The 25,117-nt window shown below is 38.1% G+C and overlaps 1 protein-coding gene across 1 annotated transcript in view; it reads right to left on the minus strand.

Annotated features, from left to right (window-relative positions):
• Nucleotides 1–25,117, minus strand: part of CTNNA3 (catenin alpha 3) — a 1,789,288-nt gene that overhangs the window by 1,710,307 nt on the left and 53,864 nt on the right. The window contains exon 3 of the mRNA XM_064594691.1: nucleotides 933–1,125. Coding sequence (XP_064450761.1) covers nucleotides 933–1,125 — 193 coding nt within the window. The remainder of the gene's footprint in view (nucleotides 1–932; nucleotides 1,126–25,117) is intronic.

Here is a 25,117-nt window from a genome sequence, read left to right on the forward strand (position 1 = left end):
GTAGGGAGCAAGGAGGAGTGATGAATTCATGTGAAATTATCTTGGGCATTATGTTTTCTTTATATTTTCTGAAGAGTCTCTATAAAATATAAATCATATATGAAATATATCACATATAAAAAATAACTCCTCTATATTTGACCTAAAGTTTATTGTAGCTAATATATTCATTTTAATTATTTAATTAGCAAACATTTCCTGATTTTCATGAAGTTATGTTGGGAAGAGAAATATCTGAATACCCCAAGTCTCTTTCACAAAACCAAAGAGGAATATTTAAGTTTTCTTAACCTCTCAAAATAGTTCCTTGAAGCAAGCTGATACATAAATAGGACAGTTCTTTTAAAAACAGACTGCAAATGAGACTTACATTCATTAGAAAACTGTTGAATTATCATAAGTAAATACAAAAATGTATACTTTCATTTTATAATATTAACATAGCAACAACATGGGTTATACATAGTTTATGCGAAGCATTTCTTTTTAAGTTTAGGAAATCTAAACCTCTAGAAAATCAAAAAATAAATGTATTCCTGAGTGGTCAGGTCTGTAATTTATTATCTCCAACTATTAACAAGGAACTTGATTATTTATGTATGGGAAAATACACCTTTAGCTTCATTAGTCATTTCTCATTATATCTATGACAGAACAGGATACACTTCTCTTTGCTTATTATGGATAAACTATGGCATGTGAGGGGAAGAAGGGGCCTGCAGGGACTGAACAACCGAAGGAAAGAACCAGGAATAGTACTCTGAGCCTTAGAGCTGTCTAATGAGCCACTCTGCCTCCCACAGCTAGCTCCTCAGAGCTCTACAAAAGACTAATAAACTCAAGTCAACAAAAACAAAACCCTCCAAATCTAATTCCATAACTAACACCCTAAGAACATACAGTTTGCTCCCGACCAGAATTAGAGTACTCACTTTCTTTGCGAACTTCCTCAAGTGCAGTAGTAAGCTCTTCCTTTAAAACTGTGGCTTCCTGGGCAATCTTCTCTCCCTTGTCTAATAAATTCCAAGTTGCTTCCTCCACAGAAGCTAGGAGGACTCTGGCTCTTTTTGAACGTCCTTTTTTCCTGTTGGAAGGATTCTGGGGACAATTTACAAGTGTAGTAACCTAAAATTGGAAAAATACAAGCCACTCATTAGACATATGAGAACATAGTCCTGGGACATCACAGCCCAGAACAAAAGGAAGTATTTCATAGTAACATGATTTATTCCCAGTACTATTGGTATGCCCTCATAAGTCAAGTCAAGGCACTAAGAATAATAGTATCAGCCACTATGGAATTTCCAACTAAAGATAAAAAGGAAAGAAGGAAGGAGGTAAGAAGGAAGAAAGGGAGGACAGGAAGAAAGAAGAGCCACAGAGGCTGAAACTTACCAAGTTTTATTATTGAAACAATGCAGTATATATATATTATATATATTTTAACGTATGTATAAATATCTATACATACTAATTATTTATATCACATTGTAGCCAGCAGTCTATATTAAGAGGGAGGCAAAATCAGCATAATTAGGTCAGTAAGTATTATTCTATTTAGGCTGAGTATAGAGATTATTAATGTGGAGGGGGTACAGAACCACACTAAAACATAAAACACTGGTTACCTCAGAGGGACAAAACCCAAATTATTACTATGACCTACCTATTGGTCCTTTGTAACCTCTCTTACCTGTCTCCTACACCCTCCCCTAACTCCTCAGGCCTCTGAAACAGGTCTTGTTCAAAATCTCCTATCAAGAGGACTTTCTTGACTACCCCATCCCCACCTTCTCTCACTATGTCCCCTCACCCCACTTTATATTTGCTCAAAACACTTACAGAACCTGATTTTTTTGTTTATACATTTATTTCATTTCCCCAATACTAAAATATAAACTCCATGAAAGCAGAAAATGTGGTTTTCTCTCCAGCACCCAGAACAACGCACAAAGTAGGTGTCCAATAAATATTTATTATATAAATGGCTTAACGAATGGGGTAGTTGAAAGGGACTTTTTTTTTTTAAGATTTTTATTTATTTATTTAACAGAGAGAGAGAGCACAAGTAGGCAGAGCGGCAGACAGAGGGAGAGGGAGAAGCAGGCTCTCCGCCGAGCAGGGAGCCCGATGTGGGGCTCGATCCCAGGACCCTGGGATCATGACCTGAGCCGGAGGCAGCCGCTTAATGACTGAGCCACCCAGGCGCCCCTGAAAGGGACTTTTTAATCTCTATATTTTGAATTGCCTGAATACGTTAATAATGAGCATTATTCCTTTTGTAAATTTGTTTAATATAAGAATAAACTAATGAGGGACGCCTGGGTAGCTCAGTCGGTTAAGCGTCTGCCTTCGGCTCAGGTCATGATCCCGAGTTCCTGGGACTGAGTCCCACATTGGGCTCCCTGCTTGGGGAGCCTGCTTGTCCCTCTCCGTCTTCCTCTGCCTGCCGCTCCCCCTGCTTGTGCGCACTCTCTCTCTGACAAATAAATAAATAAAATCTTTTTTTAAAAAAGAATAAACTAATGATAAACTAAAAACCTATTTAGAGATCAAAATTAAGCATCTGGGGCGCCTGGGTGGCTCAGTCAGTTGAGCGTCCATTCTTGATTTCGGCTCAGGTCATAATCTCAGGGTCATGAAGTTGAGCCCCATGTCGGGGTCCACGCTCAGCACGGAATCTGCTTGTCCATCTCTCCCTCTGCTCCTTCCCCCACTCACGCTCTCTCTCTCTCAAATAAACAAATAAATTAAAACCTTTTAAAAAAAAAAAAAGAAAGAAATTAAGCATCTGTATTTGGAAACTAAATCTCATACAAAATTACATTGTAAAAAATTTCCATTTCTTAATTAAACCTTGAATCCAAATAATAAATATGGTTAACATTTTTATAAGCAAAGCTGGAAGATCCCCACTGTAGAAGAAGAAAAAAAAAACTTGTATCCAGGGTTTAAAATGACAGACCTGAAACTCCTGTGGAAAGCTAGAATCCTACATATCCTCAGATAGCCAAGGCTTATAACAATCATATACCACATCCTTGACAATGTACTATACATAACCCTTCCTGCTCTGTAGCCCCTAGAGGTTTGGCTTGTTTATTGCTTATAAAGCACAACATATTTGTTTATTTGTATATCTGGACCCAGTTTTTTAACTAGGAACTGAGAAAGAACTTACAAGCTATGGGGGAAATATGTACATAAAAATCATTTTTGTCTGCCCTTTCAAATTCTCCTCCTCCATCCAAGAGACCCTTTGCTTTATTCCAATTTTCTTTATTCTCATGTTCACAACCCAGAGTGCAGTACCTTGTAGCAAGTCTTTGTTTCCTCTCTCGGAAAAGAACAATCATATTATCCTATAACTGTATGAAGGTTAAATATGTAAAATGTCTTGTAAAATGCACAACATGACACAAATATTGGTTGACATTTAATGTGCATTTTCTAGTCCATTCCCCACATGGATACAGAAAATCTGTTATGGGATCCTTGTCAGAGGTGTTCTCTTGGGCTACCCTCCTGTTGTTCTTGGGGCCCCCTGTGCTAAATGTGATGAAGGCAGTTAACAGAGCACTTTCTATATGTTTTGCAAACAGTCAAATAGAGCCGCGTGTCTTTATTATTATGTATTAAATAAAGATGATAATATGCCTGCCTTATTACATGGGTTTTCACATACTCCAAAAGGCAAATATCTCACTATTGTCCATCTAATTTATATATTCAGAGTTAAAAGATATTTGTTCAGATTAAGACAAATTATAGCACCTAGTTTAAAATCTTTGTTTAAAATGAAGAATAAGTATCATTGTCTAAATGTTCCTTCAGAATGTATTTTAAGTGCCACAATTCATGGTGCTTCCCACTGAACATTCCTCTATTATTGTTCAGATCTCCATGCGCCAAATGTTTCCCACAGAATAGCCTGAGCTTTGAAATTAAAATGAGCATTCCAGAAATGCTTTGTTCCTTATAACAAATGCCAAAGAAGAAATGTGAAAAGAACACTGTATAAGAACACTGTGCCTCCATCAAAATAAATGCAATTGCAACCTGCAAGTTATTCACATTTATAAATCATTTATACCTATGTCTTCTTCTGAAATACCCCAATATAGTTATTTGATATTGATTAAAGTCAAGTGACACTTTCAATGATTCACTTTATTTCAGAAAGTAAAGATGGCTTGGTAATCCTGTGGGGAAGAAAAGGAAACTAAACTTTTTTTTTTTTTTAACCCCAACTTACCTATAGGATCTAACCAACTCCCCTCAGTGACTGTGACTCAAGATAACAGATGACTCTCACCAAAGGTTGGGAGTGCATTTGTTATCTGAAAAAGTCTTCCATCTCTTGAAGGAATATCAGCAATCAGTAAAAAATAGCTTTCAGTTATTCTGTAAAATAATTCCTGTTCCCTCATTTTTTTTCAGTACAAAATCAGTTCTATTTTTATAAGCAACACAAAAACTTTAGTTGGAATTTATAGCAAAGATGATTCTAATGTAAGTCCTAGTCTATGTCTTGCTAACCTTTCTTTTTGTCACTCATGCACAACCCTCCCCTTTTTCTCTTTCTCAGTCCCTCTCATTTAGAAAATTTATGGCTCCTCCAGGCTCTTAAAGAGCCTGGCTTCACTCACTTTTCTTTAGTCTGTAAATCTGAGCTAGGCTACAGACACACCTTCACACGTACATACAGGAATGAGCTCCCTATTGAAATGGTCCTACATTAGATACTTCAAATAATATGAAAAGAAGAAATCACCTGCTTTATTAATTCTTCACATTTAAATTCCATAAAACCAGGTATATTTTTAATGTTGTGTAATATTTATATACTAAAATTTATAGTACAAAAAAAAACCTTTTCTAATCTTTCCTAATTCAGGTGCTCCTGATGCTACAAAGATACTAATAATTAAACTGATATGCTTAGTGAACCAAGCCATCAACTGTCATTATATAGAGCAACACTAGTGCACAATAGGAGCATTGCAGAATATGGCACGAGGTTTAATTTACTTGGATTTGTTGTATTAATACAACAATGGCTTTAGTACTTCAAATACTAGCTTTGTAGAAAGTCTTCTCTAAACGCCAAGTTGGGTTATTACATTTATATTCTATAATCATGTTCTTTCCCAATCTATTCTTTTAATTCTACTATCAGTGTAGTATAAAAAGGCCATGTTAATGCCATCTCTTCTCTTGTTGATTAGCTAAAACACTGAATTTTAACCTTCTCCAATAGCTCACAGGAAACTTCAGGGCTACTTTTGCTTCCTTGAGTTAATTTTTAATGTGTGAAATAAAATGTAAGACATTTAAGTCATATTAACTAGCTAAAAACTTCAGATTTCTGAAAGAAAGTAAAGGTAGAAAAATAAAACTGTCTATAGACAGCTGTCTACAGTAAAACCAGCGATCTTTTAAAGTAAAAGATATTCATCTACTCTTGGGAAAGGGAGGTCCCCTCTTCAAGTTATTGATAATTTCAACTGTTATTTACTTCCTACCAAAAACAACCTTCGTTGTGTTAACAAAAGTACTGTGGAAGACTGAAGTATTGAATCCAGCAAATGTATACCACTCAATTGACATTTAACACTCGCCTTAAACCAACTACAATCTTCTTTTAGATCATCTTAGGCCAATAAACTTATTGAGCACATGTTATGTTCAAAACAATACCCTGGACATTTAGAAAATGAAGATGAGTAAGCTCCAGTATGGTGATGAGAGATACACAACTAACTGCAATATAAAAAGCAGACTGGCTGGGTGATGGACATTGGGAAGGGTATGCACTATGGTGAGCGCTGTGAATTGTGTAAGACTGATGAATCACAGACCTGTACCCCTGAAACAAATAATACATTATATGTTAATTAAAAATTTTAAAAAAATAAAAAGCAGAATGATAACTGCTTAGACTTAGAAATACAAAGAAAGTGCTATAGAGATGGCAAACATTCACAAGCATTAAGTAGGGCTTCCAAGAAGAGTCTTTAAGAACAGTTTTCTACTAGAACAGATAGCAGGGAAAGAGAGCCAAGTGAAGAGAACCATGTGCAAAGGGGCGGAGATTGACATTATTTTTGTCTGAGTAGCAGATAATCAAGTTCGGCAGACTGTGGGGTAAAAACAGTCCTCCTCCATTTGTATATCTTACCTCAGGGACTGACACCTCTAAACTGAGGCAGAAATTCAGAGGCCATCTGGGCTACTCCCTCTCTCTTATCCTCCTCTCTGGGTACTTTAAAATGTCTCTTTAGGGGCACCTGGGTGGCTCAGACAGTTAGGCATCTGCCTTTGGCTCGGGTCATGGTCTTGGGGTCCTGGGATCGAGCCCCACATCAGGCTCCCTGCTCAGCGGGGAGCTTGCTTCTCCCTCTCCCTCTGCCTCTGTCTGACACTCCCCCCTGCTTGTACTCTGTCAAATAAAAAATTAAAAATCTTTAAAAAAATAAAAAATAAAAATAAATAAAATGTCTCTTTAAAAGCTTTAGTTTCTGTCATCTCCTCTTCAGCCCAGGGCCACTGCTTCTCATAGCTGCTCTCTGGATAACTGCCCTAGCCTACACTCCTTCCATGCTATCCTCATGACACAGAAGCAGAGCCTCAATTTCAGTCCTATCCTTCACTCTGTCATTACAAAAAGTATATGCATCGATTCTGGCCTTCATCACTGTCTCCACACCCATCCCACACTTCCATAGAGCCATCTTTCTACAGTGCAAATCTGAAATACTTGCACCAGCTTAAAACCCTCCAATGGCTCCCAGCTGCCCATAAGATAAAGTCTAAAGCATGGCCTGGATAAAGGCTAAAGCATGGTTTATAAGGCAATTTATGATCTTACTTCTGACTAAATTTCATTCCCATCTTCCATTTGTGGAGTTTGCCCACAAACTACTTATTAGGCCCAGAACAAGAAATGTTTGGCATCCTCAGCCTGGAACATTCCCCCAACCCACCCCATCACTCACAGCCCCTTATTTGTACCTCTCACACCACTCATTATAACATTTGGTAATGTTATACATACCACCTCCCCAGCTTTACCATGAACTTGATAAGAGCAGAGACCATGACTGACTCATTCCAAAACCCCAGAGCTAGCATACTGTCAATAATAAATAAGTAGTGGTTTAGTTAATGAAAAGATGAATGAAACTCTAGATTTTAGAGACCTTAAGCCAAGAGCCATTATGTTGAATGATTTGCTCAGTTACAAAGAGAGTTGATAGCTAAGCCAAAATTAAAATTTAATTTCAGTGATAGCACATGGTAGTTTCCAGAAAAAGGAATTCCTTAATGCAGGATATTTTGTCATTTCCCATGTCTACTATCATAGAAAAGCAAGTCTCCATTCCTATACTTTATTTGAAGTCTGATCAGTTCAAAGTGATCTAGAATCAAGTATATACTTATATTGTCTTTTCTTTTCTGGCCAAAAAGAAGAAAAAAGACAGTTTACATAGTTCATTTTCAAACTATAAGTAAAAAGAACAGGCACGTGATTTTTATTACTGACTTTCACTTTTTTTATGACTTTTTTTTTAAAGATTTATTCATTTATTTGAGAGAGAGAGTGCACACACACAACCACAGAGGGAGAGGGAGAGAAAGTCTTAAGCAGACTCCGGGGGCTCCATCTCACGATCCTGGGAACATGACCCTGAGATCACGACCTGAGCCAAAACCAAGAGTTGGTCCCTCAACCGACCATGCCACCCAGGCACCCCACTGATTTTCACTTTTTAATCCTTTTATTAGTTCGCCAAGTCTGTCATACAAAGTACTATAGAGTGGGTGGCTTACACAACAAAACTTATTTTCTCATAGTTCTGGAGGCTGAAAGTCCAAGATCAAGGTGTCAACAGGGTCAGTTTCTTCTAAGGCCTCTCTCATTGGCCTGCACTCTTTTCATTACCTTCTCACTATGCCATGGTTTTCTCTGTGTGCAGGCATCCCTGGTATCTCTCTATGTCCTAATCTCCTTTTGCAAGGACACCAGTCATACTGGATTAGGGCCCACCTAAAGACCTCATTTTAACTTAATTAGCTCTTTAAAGGCCCTATCTCCAAATACAGTCACAACCTGAGGTACTAAGGACTAGGACTTCAATGTATGAATTTGAGAGGGATACAATTCAGCCTATAACAATCATCACCATTAGTGACACAAAAAGCATGAAGCAACCATCATCTTTTAAAATACAATTTAGGGTTTTGTTTGTTAGATTAACAATACTGATAGCCACGCTATTACTTGGAGCTATTGAGCGATGATAACAAAAACATGTCAATCCCTCTCCAATTCTACCAGCCCTCTGGCCATGCAGATGGCATAACAAAGCAAAGAGATTTACACATCAAACACAAACAGCTGTAGCTAAATGTTCTAATCCTGGAAGTATACTTATTCCTGGAAAAAATATGAACTTAAACACAACCAGGAAGAGACCACACGCGAACACTAACATCAAATACTAGTTTCTTCCTGTTTTACTCAACTACTTGCCATCCAAAAACAAAACAAAACAAATCTGGACTCCACATTTCATTTACTCAACAAATATTGTTGGTGCACCTGCACTGAACCAGGAGGATATGTCAGTGAGCCTCATCCTACTGAGAAGAGAAAAGAGAATAAATAAATACATAAATAATTGTGTAACATAATAGTGAGTATATTTGATATGTGCTATGAAGAAAGTGAAGAAGGGTAAGAGAACAGATATGTGATAAGGAAGAGCTAGTTAGATGTGGTATCAGAGAAGGCCTCCCTGATCGGGTAAAAAGGACTCCAAGGAAGTAGAAGAGTAAGACATTTGACTATCTGGAAGAACATATTCCAAATAGGAAACAGCAAGTACAAAGGCTCCAAAATAAAAGCTTGATTACTGTGTTCCAGGAGCAGCAGAAAGGCCAGAGGACCTACAGCTGAGTGAGGTAAGAGCATCAGAGATGAGGTCAGGCTGGCACTGAGGCACCAAATTGTACAGGCCTTATAGATAACCATCAACACTCTAAATTCTATTCTTGTGATTGGGAGCTATTCAAGATTTTAGAACAGGAAAGGAACAAGATCTGACCTAAAATTTAAAAGGACCATTCTGTCTGCTCTAGAGAATAGACTGGGGATTAGACACAGACCAAGGAAGATGGATGAGAAATGGAAGAAGGAAAAACAGTTAGGAGGCTATTACAGTAGCCCAAGTGGAGACCACATTGGCTTGTTCCAGGGAGCATTGCTGGACTTGTTGAGAAGTGGCAGAATTCTGGTAATTGTGGTGAGTCAACAAGGTTTGCTAATAGATTGGATATGGGTTACGAAAGAAACAGAGGATCAAGGATGACTCCATGGTATATGGCCTGAATAGCGGTACATGCAGGTAATATTTACTTAAGGACACATGAGAAGGAAGAAGAATCAAGAGCTGAACTTTGGGCATGTTAAGATTGCCTATTAGAGTTGCTAAGTTGGAAACTAGTATACAATTTGAAGTTGAAAAAGATAAGGGCTGGAAGTATGTTTCTTATAGCTTACATTTTCATTGTAATTATTCAAATATAAATGGTTTACTGGTATTACTAAAACTTCAAAGATGTTTGAGAACAGTATTTTTTTAAATCATAAGACTAGATGATATCTCTCAAAAACAAAATATAGCTAGAGAAGTTGCAGGACTAAGCTTTGGGCACCCCAACCTGTAGAAGTAGTACTTTTAGGAAACCCAACCATTAACCTAGTAATCATAGGATATGTGGAGTTTGCCACTTTGAATGTGACTATTATTTAGAAAAGATACTTGTTTTATACAGAGCAACAATTCAAAGACAAATTTAGGCTTTAGTAAAAAATGTACTGTAAATCATACAGTATCCTTCTCTACAAACAAATGTTTCCAAAATCATGGTGAAAAGCTATCAAGATACTGAATTAAGCAAACTAAGGAGAAATTATATTCATGTTGCTATTTATACCTAAATCAAGCATTAATCCTTCTGATGAATCAATAACCAATAGTTTATAGTGAAGTACTGATTCAAAGAAATGCTAAGCAAGGAAAAGGAAAAAGACAATTTTCCATCAATAACCACTGACTGCTCAAAGGAAACAAAATAAGTGAAAAATCCAATCAAGCCAAACCTCGCCCTAAATAAAGAATGGGTTGACTTCACATGCAGTTTAGTCATGTGACATGGTCCATCCAGTCCAGCATTCCACTTCAGGGTCAGTTTCTTCTAAGGCCTGATGGTGAGGTTTGGGTTTGACCCCTAATTCTGTGTCTCAGCTTTGTTTAATAAGCATTTATAACCCTATCACCATAAAGTTGAATAAACTATGCCATATGCTTTGCCAACACAATCTTATAAAACTTTGTTGCATTTTACTCCCACTATCTGTTGCCAGATTCCTTTTGTCCCATCTACCCTAGACCATCAGATTTACTCCTTGTCTCTTCTAACACAAAACTCCTTGTTATTGAAGATATCCAGGGGAAATATACCTGCTAATCATGTATGAATAAGAGACAACAAACAATAGGAAAGACCATAAAGATTAGATTTGTAGAGCTCTATGGTCAAAATTCTGAAGTAACACAAATGTGGTTTGACTACAGCCCATAACTGATTTAAACGTTAATGCTCAGTTTAAAACTGATTATGCACAGCAAAAGAAACCATCAACAAAATGAAAAGACAACCTACCAAATGGGAGAAAATATTTGCAAATCATATATCTGATAAGGGGTTAATACCCAAAATAAATAAATAACTCCTACAACTCAAGAGAAAAAAAAAATCAATTATAAAGGGCAGAGGACCTAAACAGACATTTTTCCAAAAAAGACACACAGATGACCAACAGCTACATGAAAAGGTGTTCTATATTACTAATCATCAGAGTAACACAAATCAAAACCATAATGAGGTGTCACCTCACACCTGTTAGAATGGCTATTATCAAAAAAACAGGAAACAGTAAGTGTTGGTGAGGATGTGAAAAAGGGAACTCTTGGGCACTGCTGGTGGAAATATAAATGGTGCAGCCACTATGGAAAACAATATGGAGGTTCCTCAAAAAATTAAAAATAGAACTACCATATAATCCAGCAATTCTACCATTGATCAGCTTTGAGTTTCAAAGTTGATTCTCTCGAGGTCTTAAGAAAAAAATAGTTGTGGAAGCCATTAACAGAAAAGAAAGACAAGTAAGATACATGTCCTTATTTCTCCTGTCTGAGGTTCACTCAGACTGGGGAGCTGTGTTAGCATGATTGAGGAAAAATACTGAAAACAGAGTTGGTTCCATTTATCTTTAGAACTCTGGGAGAAAACTGCTTTATGAGTTTCCCTGCACAAACTCTGGGGTGGCCAAAGTATCATCTTGGCATCACAGTGTAATTATTAGTAGAAGGAAGAGCAGCTTAGCTTTCCTAAGCCACTCTTGACTCCCATGAGGCATGGATAAGCCCCATACCATCCTAGATACCATAAAGGACAATCAAAATGTGGCTGTGCTAAAGACTGGTGGGCCTGCCCTGAGCCCACCATGGTGAGAAGCAAGGTAATCCTGCAGAACAGGCTGAGAAGTAGACGGATAACGCCAAACACCTGACAGAGGATGTAGCTGGGATTTAAGGGTCTGAAGCACCATCAAGGGCCAAGCATCTTGAGAGAACCATGGATCCTAACCAAGATGAGAGAGTAGTCCAGAAATTCCATCAGCTATAGACTACAAAGGAAATACACAGAGGTGCCCACAAGATAACTATGCATGAGTCCAGCCATCCCTCAAAGATCACCAGTCCATAAGGTAACCCAGACCAGCCACTCTGCAGCAATAGGTACTAAGTCCATCTCCCACTCCCATGAGGTCACATAAGCAACACCCCCACCCACCCACCATTTCTGATCATTTTATCTAAAAAGACTGAATATTTACCAAAAGAGACTGTGAGTAAATTTGTTAATCCTTACAAGCATCAAAAAGGAAAACTACATTAAATGTTCATCTCTGTCATAAAATATACCCTAATTTCAGAATGTTAAAAATGTGAGGTAGAATTTGCAATGACGTGGATGGAACTGGAGGGTTATGCTGAGCAAAATAAGTCAAAAAGAGAAAGACATGTATCATATAATCTCACTGATACGAGAAATTCTTAATCTCAGGAAACAAACTGAGGGTTGCTGGAGTGGGGGGTGGGGTGGGAGGGATGGGGTGACTGGGTGATAGACACTGGGGAGGGTATGTGCTCTGGTAAGCGCTGTGAATTGTGCAAGACTGTTGAATCTCAGATCTGTACCTCTGAAACAAATAATGCAATATATGTTAAGAAAAAAAAAAAAAGAAGGTAGCAGGAGGGGAAGAATGAAGGGGGGGAAATCGGAGGGGTAGACGAACCATGAGAGACAATGGACTCTGAAAAACAAACTGAGGGTTCTAGAGGGGAGGGGGGTGGGAGGATGGGTTAGCCAGGTGGTGGGTATTGAGGAGGGCACGTTCTGCATGGAGCACTGGGTGTTATGCACAAAGAATGAATCATGGAACACTACATCTAAAACTAATGATGTAATGTATGGTGATTAACATAACAATAATTTTTTTTTTTTTAATGAGGTAGAAAGGGGCGCCTGGGTGGCTCAGTTGGTTAAGCGACTGCCTTCGGCTCAGGTCATGATCCTGGAGTCCCGGGATCGAGTCCCGCATCGGGCTCCCTGCTCGGCAGGGAGTCTGCTTCTCCCTCTGACCCTCCTCCCTCTCATGCTCTCTGTCTCTCATTCTCTCTGTCTCAAATAAATAAATAAAATCTTTAAAAAAAAAAAATGAGGTGGAAAATGTGTCTAAATTGAAGAAACACAGTATTTTGCTTTATCAGGGTTGAGAATGCAAATTGTTTCCTAAAAGAAAAAACTCAGGGGTGGCTGGCTGGCTTAGTCAGAGGAACATGTGACTTTTGATTTCAGAGTCATGAGTTCGAGTCCCATGTTGGATGTAGAGATTTTAAATAAATTTTTTAAAAAATTGTTTAAAGAAAGGACTCATCTGAAAATCACAAAGCACATGTGTTAAGCCTTAGTTTGTAGAGCACTCAGTACTATAATACTATATATATCCAAATTCAGCTATATCAGAGTTAAGTAACTTTTCCAGAGGTAAAAATTATTTCTAGATTATAACAAACTATGTCCTGGTTCCAAACGTCCTGAAGGAGAAGCACTAACTCTTGAAAATCTTCTCATTTCTCAGGTCATGGTTCCTAGTAACCATGGGCTTAGTCAGAGTGTGGGAGAGGCAGGTCCTCTTCAGAAAAAAGTGGACAGGTCCCTCAGAACAGGACAATCACCCCTGGGCAGCCTCTTCAGAGCAGAACAACAAATGAGTATCAGAGCTGAGAAATTCCTGTTTACTCTGTACCAGCAGACAGATAAGGGTATAAGGCAGTGGTTTTCAACTCTAGTGACATAATGTTGCAATTTAAAAGTTAAAATTTACAGTCTCCAACACCACCTTCTCAAACTTTACTGCAACACTGGATCTTATTACACCATAGATTCTGACTCAGGAGGCAGGGTGTAAGGGTCTGCATTTTTTAGGAGTTCCTAAGTGAACCGGACGCAGCAAGTCCATAGACAGCACTGAGGTGGCAGCAAGGTCCTACACCAGTGGCTATACAATACAATCACCTGGGGGACTTTTTAAAAATACTGTTAACAGAGTCCTACTCAGGATTCTGATTTAATTGGCCTTAGCTGTGGCCTGGGTATCAGGATGTTTGTAAGTTCCTTAAGGGATGCCCTTGTATAACTAAAGTTGAGAAACAATGGTGCAGGTGACTATAAATACACACTTTTTCATGTGATGTGACACCACACCACAATTTCACACTTGTGCATTATGAATCTCTTTCCTCATGGCAATTTCACCCCAAATATAGTCCACCAAAACTAGGATGCCATGGATACTCAAAAAACTTAAAAGAGTCCACCATAACCTAGTCCATATGTGGATCCATAATGCTATCTAATAGTGGACTGCTGAGTAAGGGAGAACTGCAGAACATGGATCCAAGACCTCTCAAGTCTAGTAGTTTTCCTAGAGCTGCTACTAACAATCTTAATGGGACCTAGGAGGAATAACTGAGCATGTTACCGAGTTGATGCAGTAGGTTACCCCCAGGAATTCCTTACAAATTTATTCCAGGTGAGCACTACTGAACCCATTAATAAAAGACAGAAGGGGCACTATACTAGGGCAAGCCTTGGGCCAAGACGCAGAACCAGGTTCACTACTGGCTGATATTAAGGCCAGCACAGCATTTCTCACATTGTAATCTCCCGGGAGTTTTTAAAATTACTGCTTGGTCCTACTCCCAAAGATTCTAATTTAATTGGTTTCCTGTGTGGCCTGGGCATCAGGATTTTTAAAAGCTCCCCAGGGGATTTTAATGTGCAGCCAGGGTTGAAAACCACTGGACTAACAGGATCTCACTAGCAACAGAAATTTTCTGAATTGCCTAGTTAGCACTCTTCCCCCAAGTACAGGGCTTGGCCACAAATCACCCCCATCAAAATTTCCTCACTGGGAGCTCCCAACTGTGTATGGGATACTGCCCATTTCTTACCCTTCTTTAATCAGTAAGTACAGATTATCTCCATGAGAAAATTGTCAGTCTAGAGGAGGGGCCTGCAACTTAAGTCCCCAGGGCCAAATCTGGCCACTTGTTTGTTTTCTAAGTTTTACTGGAACACAGCCATGTTTTATTGTAAACATCCATTTGTTTACATATTGCCTATGGCTGCTTTCAAACTCAAACAGCAGAGGAGTTGCAACAGAGACCCTACGGCTGTCAAAGCTGAAACTATTTACTATCTGGACCTATACAGAAAAAGTTTGCCAATTACTAGTCTAGACTCCTGGACTGTCAAGCTGTGGCAGTATTTCCTGAGACAAGCTGGGTGTTCTGAAATAGTCCAGGAACTTCTGTGAAGGGTAGAATCACACTTCAAGCAGTGAAAATGATGACATCTGAGGAGATATGGACTCCTATCCCTTCAGCCAGCTGAACCACAATCGCTCCCATCAATCTAGTATGTTCCACTAAAAAGGCAAATAGATCTGGGCTTATCAGTCTATACCACCTGGCTGCTTATGGAATCAGTTTATAAGAAAAAGACCTATTCCACAGCTAAGTTAGAGGTGGATATCTGTGGGATCAGTCTGAATTTGTGGAGGAAAAGATAAGCTGTGATCAAAAGATAAAGTATTAACAGAAGTGGAATGGATTGGGGGTGGTAAGAGAAACAAGAACAACATGGCAGCAATGTTGGAGTAGAATGAAAATCAGAGTCTGATAGAATAAAAGGTCTAGGAAGCAAGTGAGAAGAGTGAAAATATGCAGAGACTGACATCTGCTCACAGCTAATCTCAAAGCTACCAAATTCTGCTGATGGGAGCATCCCTTATATGCTCAGCCATGCACAATCCTGCTGGACTCATGCTATTTTAATCAATTAGCTATTAGTTTTTCTTATGCTTATTTTAATTTAAAAAGTGGCTTCCTTTTTCTCAATTATTTGTTTCTCAAGGAAACTACAGAGTCACAACTTTCCCATGGGAGTTTTCTGGCAGTAAATGAATGCAGAAATTAAAGAATTAAATTTATTAGAATAAATTCAACTATTACTGAATCACCTTTAACTTTAAAACATTATTAAGGCAGAATTAAGTTTACTTATTCATCCTACCATAAAAATAACATCTTTATACTTATTAAGCCTTGAACCTGTGTTTAAATAAGACATTTATTTACAAACCTTTAAGGTTACTTGTTGAGATTATAGTCAAAACTCTAATATTTGCATATAAAGTATCTACAAAAACACTATATGTGTGCAGACCCATCTTTCAGATTTCCCTGGAACCTTCAAGATTAATTCTGACATAAATTCTATTGATAGAATAATCAGCAAGGCTACTGAAAAGAAGCTTGGTGATAAAGTCAAGGAAACCTAAGTAAATGGCATCATGCTTATTCAAAATGACCTATGAAATGACAGAAAACCACCACAAATGAAACTTGAATTCTTTTCTGAAAGAAACAAAGGAAATTATATTCTAGGAGGCTAAGAAGCCAAAGCATGTCTTCTCCTAGCTACCTGAAAGTCAATCAGATCTGTCTGTAGAACAGTGAGAAATGAACCCTTTGGACATCTAAATATCTAATTGCTTTTTTGCTTTCTTTCCCCTTGGCTGAAGGAGAGAAAGAAATTCTGTTGAGAGTAGGGTATGGCAGAGAGGTTCTGCGTAAGAGCCAGGAAAGAAAGAAAAACATGGTGCTTAGAGGAGTAAGAATTCACCATCCAGACACTTGTACTGGGTTTTACTCTAACAAGGAAAGGAAGGAGACTGGAGAAGGAGCTGAAAGGGGAATTCTGTGTGACTCTAGGTGTAAGCATTACTTCATTGCAGCCCACGTGACAGCACTGTTGGGAAGAAAGGCGTTATCCCCTCTTTTGTAGGAGCCCAGTGCCATTCTGCCACCTTGAGAACTGGCAGCTTTGGAGGCATTGGGACATGGCTACCTTGACATGTCATCCCTGGCCTCATGATGGGCATCACTGGCAGTGGATCATCAAGACAAAGTTAGAGAAAATGGGAAAACATGACAGATAGTTTTGGAAGCACAAGTGAGTCAAACCTCAGAAACTCCAAATTCTGGAAATGAGAAGGAAAAAAAAAAAAAAAAGACTTTGCAGGAAAATCTCCACTCTAGCATAAGTAATGAGGACAACTACAGGAACCCCGGATTGCTGTTACTAATGGAAGTTCTTTCGAACTTTTAGACACTTGTTTTGAGCTTTTCAGAACTTTTAGAAGGGAAGGTAGGAGGCCAGGGAACCAGATTACATAAGGAAAACAAGCATCAGGCCTACGTGGCCAGTGCTCAAGGGAACTGGGAACAGTGAGGCCCCATAGAGGCCAGAGTATAATTCTGAGACAGAATGTGGTTTGGAAACTGGAAGGACACATTAAAACTCTGGTAAATAAGTAACCTTACTGTCCCTCAACAGCAGGAGTTTGTGGATCTGAACTTGAAAACTGCTCCACTAGGACTCTTATCCATCCATGTCTCTACTTCTTTCTGTGTGTCTTTAGTTTAGCACCTGATAGAACCTTTAATCTTAGGTACTAACTGCTTAACTCTCAGTATGTAGTCAATCCCCTAACAAGAGGATGGTGATAAAACCAATTCACCATATTCCCCCAGAGGCAAAACTTGCATGCTAGATTGCCTCAGAGGCTCCCTGCCAACTGATACTCCATGAGTATCAATAAGTCAGCTGCCCACCAAAAAAGGAAGCCCTAAAAAGAAGGCAATGGGAAGATAATAGTTACTGGAGCTTTTCACAGTATTCCCATTCTCCTGAGTACAGGGCAGGATCACACATTCAGTATCCACACTAACCACATTACTTGCTTTGACAAAAGCAATAGAGGAACTGACATATATCACATCTGGGTGGACATTTTAGGACACTTTGCATGATTCATCATGTTCTCTCCTGTTACAACAGTGGATGTAAATACTGAGATGGAGCCTGGGTCCCTGGGTGCTGGTACTAAGTAGAGATCCCCTGCTAACTCACACTCTACATGTAGCTTGAGCAGGAAATGAACTTTTATTAAGCCTCAGAGATTTGGGATTTGTCTTATTACAGCATAACCTAGCTTATGCTGACTGATAAAAAGAGCTGGCAGATACTCTTAAACTAGACAGAATGAGTATTACTGAGTATATAAAACCATCCCCAAGGGACTCCCAGAAATAGATGGAGACACTATGGAAGCAGAAGCCAAGAAAAGGCCAAGAGGTCATACAAGAGTTAGGAGTAAGAGCCAGAAAAATAATGTTTATTACTATTGATTTAACTCTATATTTACCTCTTGAAAACATGGAATATATATATACATCATAAAATACATTTGAACCTTTGTTCCAAGAAACCTTTAACACTTTTTTTTTTTAAGATTTTATTTATTTATTTGAGAGAGAGAGACTGAGAGAGAGAGCACATGAGAGGGGGGAGGGTCGGGAGGGTCAGAGGAAGAAGCAGACTCCCTGCCGAGCAGGGAGCCCGATGCGGGACTCGATCCAGGGACTCCAGGATCATGACCTGAGCCGAAGGCAGTCGCTTAACCAACTGAGCCACCCAGGCGCCCCCCAAGAAAACTTTATATGAGATAACACATTATAAGAAGTTTGCTAATGTTTTTATCTTAATAGGTGTTATACGCAAACAATGAATCATGGAACACTACATCAAAAACTAATGATGTAATGTATGGCGATTAACATAACATAATAATAAAAAAAAGATTTTGAGTAAGTCAATTCTTTTAGTTCACATTCAACATGAATCTGACACATAGAAAATTATATTTTGCGGCAAATAAGATTATAGACGGTTCTGTTATGTAATGACTGTAGCATGATCTAGCAGTTTGTATCTCCTTCAGAGAGTATACAACATAGAGATGTAAATTCTTTTCATCGCGATTCTGCATAAACAGACTTTCTGCACTGCACTGCCAAATCTGGATCTTGAAAGTGATAAACTACAGTTGCCTACAGTTGCAATCATAAAAATGTAATTGCTGAGAAAAAAAAATTATTTCTGACCCATTGGAGGAATTTATTACAGAGGGATGCAACTGTGTAAGTTATAACACAGAGAAAACGAAAGCGAATGATTGAAATATATCCCAGACTGAACATCCCTGCAAAATGACCTAGTGATTTACCTGTGCCCAAGAGAAAAAAAAAATAGATTAAAGATAAATCAAGTTTGGTGTAGAACACTCTGGAACTATAAAAAGAGCAGAATAAAAATTTATGAATAAATGAACAGAAGCCAGAGTGACATAATAGTATCTATGACCAATTACTCCAAAAATTAAAATGTAATTTTGACTTTGAGTTATATACAGAGGTGGGAAGTAATTTCTGTGGAACCATGAAAGCAAAGGAATATAACATTAAGATAAATAATGAGTAAAAGTGAGAATTTTTTTAATGGGGTTACTACACTGATAACTTCATCTGGCACTATGAACTTAAAGATCATGAACTTCTTTTGGAATGTTTTCCAGTATAATCACAGACAATATTACTTAAACCATGTAGCTATTTCAAAATAAACACTCTTTGAAAAAAAAAGAATGTGATGAGATAGTCAATATGATGCTATTGTAGAAAAACACCTATAATACAATTTAATGAAAATTTTTACTTGTATTGATATGTAATACATGAGCAAAGTGACAGATACAAGAAGGCTGGGCATTAACAAAAAGGTCAGTTATTTTAATAATTCTTTGAGTTTGAAATGCACTGGTTTTTGATAAGGATAATCCCTTTAAAATGAAAATCAAGAGTATGTCCAAATAATTTTGTTGCACTAGAATTCTCCTTTATGGGATAGTTTCTGAACACAGTAAATATTCTATCAATTATTAATATTTTTAATTTAATTTGACTTGAAGTTTGCTAAGATCTAGAAACTTTTTTCTAACTGGGATATTGGTGAACCGGTATACCATCAAGAAACATGTTCAAAAACATTGACAAAAATCTTAAAGAACATAAATTAGCAACTATACTTACATATAAATGCAAACTATATAGCATATAATAAGTACTAATTTCCCTTTCCTTAACCCATCTACTGGTAGATCATGAAAAGTCTGAACCCAGACACTATACTGAAAGCCCTCTAAAGTAATAAGCATGGTAACACTTTTTAAAAGAGTTAAATTTCTTTCCAATCAAAATTACTTCAGGTTATTTTCACCCTTTTAATTTTCTAGGTGGACTCAATAAATGTTTGCAGCTTATAAGAGTTTTTAACACGCCAGGAAATATATATAAACTGTGAAAGGCGTAGTCTTCAATGTGAATTTACTTAAAATATTCTCTGTTGACTGCTATATCAATGTACTTGACTAAAGCAAAACATCTATCGGTTTCAGTTAGAACATAAAAAGTAGTTTCGGGGCACCTGGATGGCTCAGTCATTAGGCATCTGCCTTTGGCTCAGGTCATGATCCCAGGGTCCTGGGATCGAGCCCTGCATCAGGCTCCCAGCTCAGAGGGAAGCCTGCTTCTCCTTCTCCCACTCCCCCTGCTTGTGTTCCCTCTCTCGCTGTGTCTCTGTCAAATAAATAAATAAAATCTTTAGGGCGCCTGGGTGGCTCAGTTGGTTAAGCAACTGCCTTCGGCTCAGGTCATGATCCTGGAGTCCCTGGATCGAGTCCCGCATCAGGCTCCCTGCTCAGCAGGGAGTCTGCTTCTCCCTCTCCCGCTCCTCCCTCTTGTGCTCTCTCTCTCTGACTCTCTCTCTCAAATAAATAAATAAAATCTTTTTAAAAAATAAATAAATAAAATCTTTAAAAAAAAAAAGCAGTTTCTTCATAATGATATTTTCTCTGTTCATAAACAATATGTCAGCAGCCTTTGGGATTAGCAAGTCTTTTTTCAAATTTTTTTAATTTTATTTTATTTAAATTCAAGTAATTAACATATAAAGTATTATTAGTTTCAGAGGTAAAGTTTGGTGATGCATCAATTGCATATAACACCCAGTCCTCATTACATCATGTGCCCTCCTTAATGTTGTCACCAAGTTACCCCATCCCCCACCGCCCTCACCTCCAGGAATCCTCAGTTTGTTTCCTATAGTTAAGAGTCTTAATGTTATCTCCCTCTCCATTGTCACCTTATTTTATTTTTCCCTCCCTTCCCCTATGATCCTCTGTTTTGTTTCTTAAATTCCACATATGAGTGAAATCATATGATAACTGACTTTCTCTGACTGACTTATTTTGCTTAGCATAACACCCTCTAGTTTAATCCATGTCGCTGCAAATAAGTTTTTTTTTTTGATGGCTAATATTCCATTACACACACACACACACACACACACATCACATCTTCTTTATTCATTCATCTGTCAGTGGACATCTAAGCTCTTTCCATATTTTGGCTATGGCAGACATTGCTGCTATAAACACTGGGGTGCAGGTGCCCCTTTGGATCACTACATTTGTATTCTTTGGGTAAATACTTAGAAGTGCAATTGCTGGGTAATAAGGTAACTCTATTTATAACTATTTGAGGAACCTCCATAGTGTTTTCCAGAGTGGCTGCACCAGTTTGCATTCCCACCAACAGTGGAGGAGGGTTCCCCTTTTTCCTCATCCTCACCAACATCTGTTGTTTCCTGAATTGTTAATTTTAGCTATTCTGACTGGTGTGAGGTGGTAGCTCGTTGTGGTTTTGATCTATATTTCCCTGATGCCAAGTGATGTTGAGCATTTTTCATGTGTCTGTTGGCCATTTGGATGTCTTCTTTGCAGAAATATCTGTTCATGTCTTCTGCCCATTTCTTGACTGGATTATTTACTTTTTGGGTGTTGAGTTTGATAAGTTCTTCATAGATCTTGGACACTAATCCTTTATCTGATAAGATATTTGCAAATATCTTCTCCCATTCAGTTGGTTGTCTTTTGGTTTTGTTGACTGTTTCCTTTGCTGTGCAAAAGCTTTTTATCTTGATGAAGTCCCAATAGTTCATTTTTGCCCTTGCTTCCCTTGCCTTTGGAGATACGTCTAGCAAGAAGCTGCTGCAGCCGAAGTCAAAGAGGTTCCTGCCTATGTTCTCCCCTGGGATTTTGATGGATTCCTGTCTCACATTTAAGTCTTTCATCCATTTTGAGTCTATTTTTGTGTATGCTGTAAGAAAATGGTCCAGTTTCACTCTCCTATATGTGGCTATCCAATTTTCCCAACACCATTTGTTGAAGAGACTGTCTTTTTTCCACTGGATATTCTTTTCTGCTTTGTCAAAGATTAGTTGACCATAGAGTTGAGGGTCCATTTCTAGGTTCCTTATTCTGTTCCATTGAACTATGTGTCTGTTTTTGTGCCAGTACCATACTGTCTTGATGATTACAGCTTTGTAATATAGCCTGAAGCCCGGAATTGTGATGCCGCCAGCTTTGGTTTTCTTTTTCAACATTCCTTTAGCTATTCAGGGTCTTTTCTGGTTCCATACAAACTTTAGGATTATTTGTTTCAGCTCTGTGAAAAATGTTGATGGTATTTTCATAAGGATTGCATTGAATGTGTAGATTGCTCTGGGTAGTATAAACATTTTAACAATATTTATTCTTCCAGTCTATGAACATGGAATGTTTTTCCACTTCTTTGTGTCTTCCTCAATTTCTTTCATGAGTGTTCTATTTCTGAGTACAGATCCTTTGCCTCTTTAGTTAGATTTATTCCTAGGTATCTTACAGTTTTGGGTGCAATTGTAAATGGGATCGACTCTGTAATTTCTCTTTCTTCTGTCTCATTGTTAGTGTATAGGAATGCAACTGATTTCGGTGCATTGATTTTATATCCTGCCACTTTGCTGAATTCCTGTATGAGTTCTAGCAATTCTGGGGTGGACTCTTTTGGGTTTTCCACATAGACTATCAGGTCATCTGCAAAGAGTGAGAGTTTGACTTCTTTGCCGATTTGGATGCCTTTTATTTCTTTTTGTTGTCTGATTACTAGGACTTCTAGTAGTATGTTGTCAACAGTGGTGAGAGAGAACACCCCTGCCATGTTCCTGACCTTAGGGGGAAAGCTCTCAGTTTTTCCCCATTGAGAATGATATTCGCTGTGGGCTTTTTGTATATGGCTTTTATGATATTGAGGTATGTTCCCTCTATCCCTACACTGTGAAGAGTTTTAATCAAGAAAGGATACTGTACTTTGTCAAATGCTTTTTCTGCATCTATTGAGAGGATCATATGGTTCTTGTCCCTTCTTTTATTAATGTGATGTATCACACTGATTGATTTGTGGATGTTGAACCCCCCTTGCAGACCAGGAATAAATCCCACTTGACTTTGGTGAATGATCCTTTTAATGTACTATTGGATCCTATTGACTAGTATCTTGGTGAGAATTATTGCATCCATGTTCATCAGGGATATTGGTCTGTAATTCTTTTTGGTGAGGTGTTTGTCTGGTTTGGGGATCAAGGTAATGCTGGCCTCATAGAATGAGTGTGGAAGTTTTCCTTCCATTTCTATTTTTTGGAGTAGTTTCAGAAGAATGGGTATTAATTCTTCTTTAAATGTTTGGTAGAATTCCCTTAGGAAGCCATCTGGTCTTGGATTCTTGTTTGTTGGGAGTTTTGATGACTGCTTCAATTTCTTTGCTGGTTATGGATCTGTTCAAATTTTCTATTTCTTCCAGTTTCAGTTTTGGTAGTTTATATGTTTCTAGGAATGCATTCATTTCTTCCAGATTGCCTAATTGTTGGCAAATAATTGCTCATAATATGTTCTTATAATTGTATTTCTTCGGTGTTGGTTGTGATCTCTCCTCTTTCATTTATTATTTATTTATTTATTCTCTTTTCTTTTTGATAAGTCTGGCCAGGGGTTTATCAATCTTCTTAATCCTTTCAAATAACCAGCTCCTAGTTTCATTGATCTGTTCTATTGTTCTTTTGGTTTCTATTTCATTGATTTCTGCTCTGATCTTTATTAATTCTCTTCTCCTGCTAGGTTTGGGCTTTACTTACTGTTCTTTCTCCAGCTCCTTTAGGTATATGGTTAGTATGTATATTTGAGACTTTTCTTATTTCTTGAGAAAGGCTTGTATTGCTATATACTTCCCTCTTAGACCACCTTTGCTGCATCCCAAAGGTTCTTAACTATTGTTTCCTGGTTGATCCATTCATTCTTTAGAAGGATGCTCTTTAACCTCTACGTATTTGTGTTCCTTCCAAACTTTCTCCTGTGATTGAGTTCAAGTTTTAAAGCACTGTGGTCTGAGATTATGCAGGGAATAATCCCAGTCTATTGGTACCGGTTGAGACCTAATTTGTGACCCAGTTTGTGATCTATTCTGGAGAATATTCCATGTGCACTCAAGAAAAATGTGTAGTCTATTGCTTTAGAATGAAATGCCCTAAATATATCTGTGAAGTCCATCTGGTCCAGTTTCAGTCAAAGCCATTGTTTCCTTATTGATCTTCTGCTTAGATGGGTCTGTCCCTTGCTCTGAGTGGGATGTTAAAGTCCCTAACTAGGATGCCTGGATGGCTTAGTTGGTTACGCATCTGCCTTCAGCTCAGGTCACGATCTCAGGGTCCTGGGATCAAGCCCTGCAGTGGGCTCCCTGCTCATAGAGGAATCTAATTCTCCCTCTGCCCCTCCCCCACTCATGATCTCTGTCTCTGTCTCTCTCTCAAATAAATAAATAAAATCTTTAAAATAAATAAAGTCCTTAACTATTATTGTTTTATTACCAATGTGTTTCTTTAATTTTCTTATTAATTAGTTTATATAATTAGCTGTTCCCATGTTAGGGGCATAAATATTTACAGTTGTTAGATCTTCCTGTTGGATAGACCCCTTTATTATGATATAGTGTCCTTCTTCATCTCTTATTACAGTCTTTGGTTTAAAATCTAATTGGTCTGGGGCGCCTGGGTGGCTCAGTTGGTTAAGCGACTGCCTTCGGCTCAGGTCATGATCCTGGAGTCCCAGGATCGAGTCCCGCATCAGGTTCCCTGCTCGGCAGGGAGTCTGCTTCTCCCTCTGACCCTCCTCCCTCTCATGCTCTCTGTCTCTCATTCTCTCTGTCTCAAATAAATAAATAAAATCTTTAAAATAAATAAATAAATAAAATAAAATCTAATTGGTCTGATATAGGGATTGCCACCCCAGTTTCCTTTTGATGTCCATTAACATGATAAATGGTTTTTCACCCCCTCACTTTCAATCTGGAGGTGTCTTTGGGTCTAAAATGAGTCTCTTGCAGACAGCATATCGATGGGTCTTGTTTTTTTTATCCAATCTGATACCCTGTGTCTTTTGATTGGGACATTTAGTCCATTTACATTCAGAGTAATTATTGAAAAATATGAATTTAGTGCCATTGTCTTACCTGTAAAGTCACTGTTTCTGTATATTGTCTCTGTTCCTTTCTGGTCTTTGTTACTTTTCAGCTCTCTCTTCACTTAA

Source organism: Mirounga angustirostris, unplaced genomic scaffold (genome assembly GCF_029215605.1).
Source record: "Mirounga angustirostris isolate CCGP_5_RB_7025 unplaced genomic scaffold, mMirAng1.0.hap1 SCAF_6, whole genome shotgun sequence".
Lineage (NCBI taxonomy): Eukaryota > Metazoa > Chordata > Mammalia > Carnivora > Phocidae > Mirounga > Mirounga angustirostris.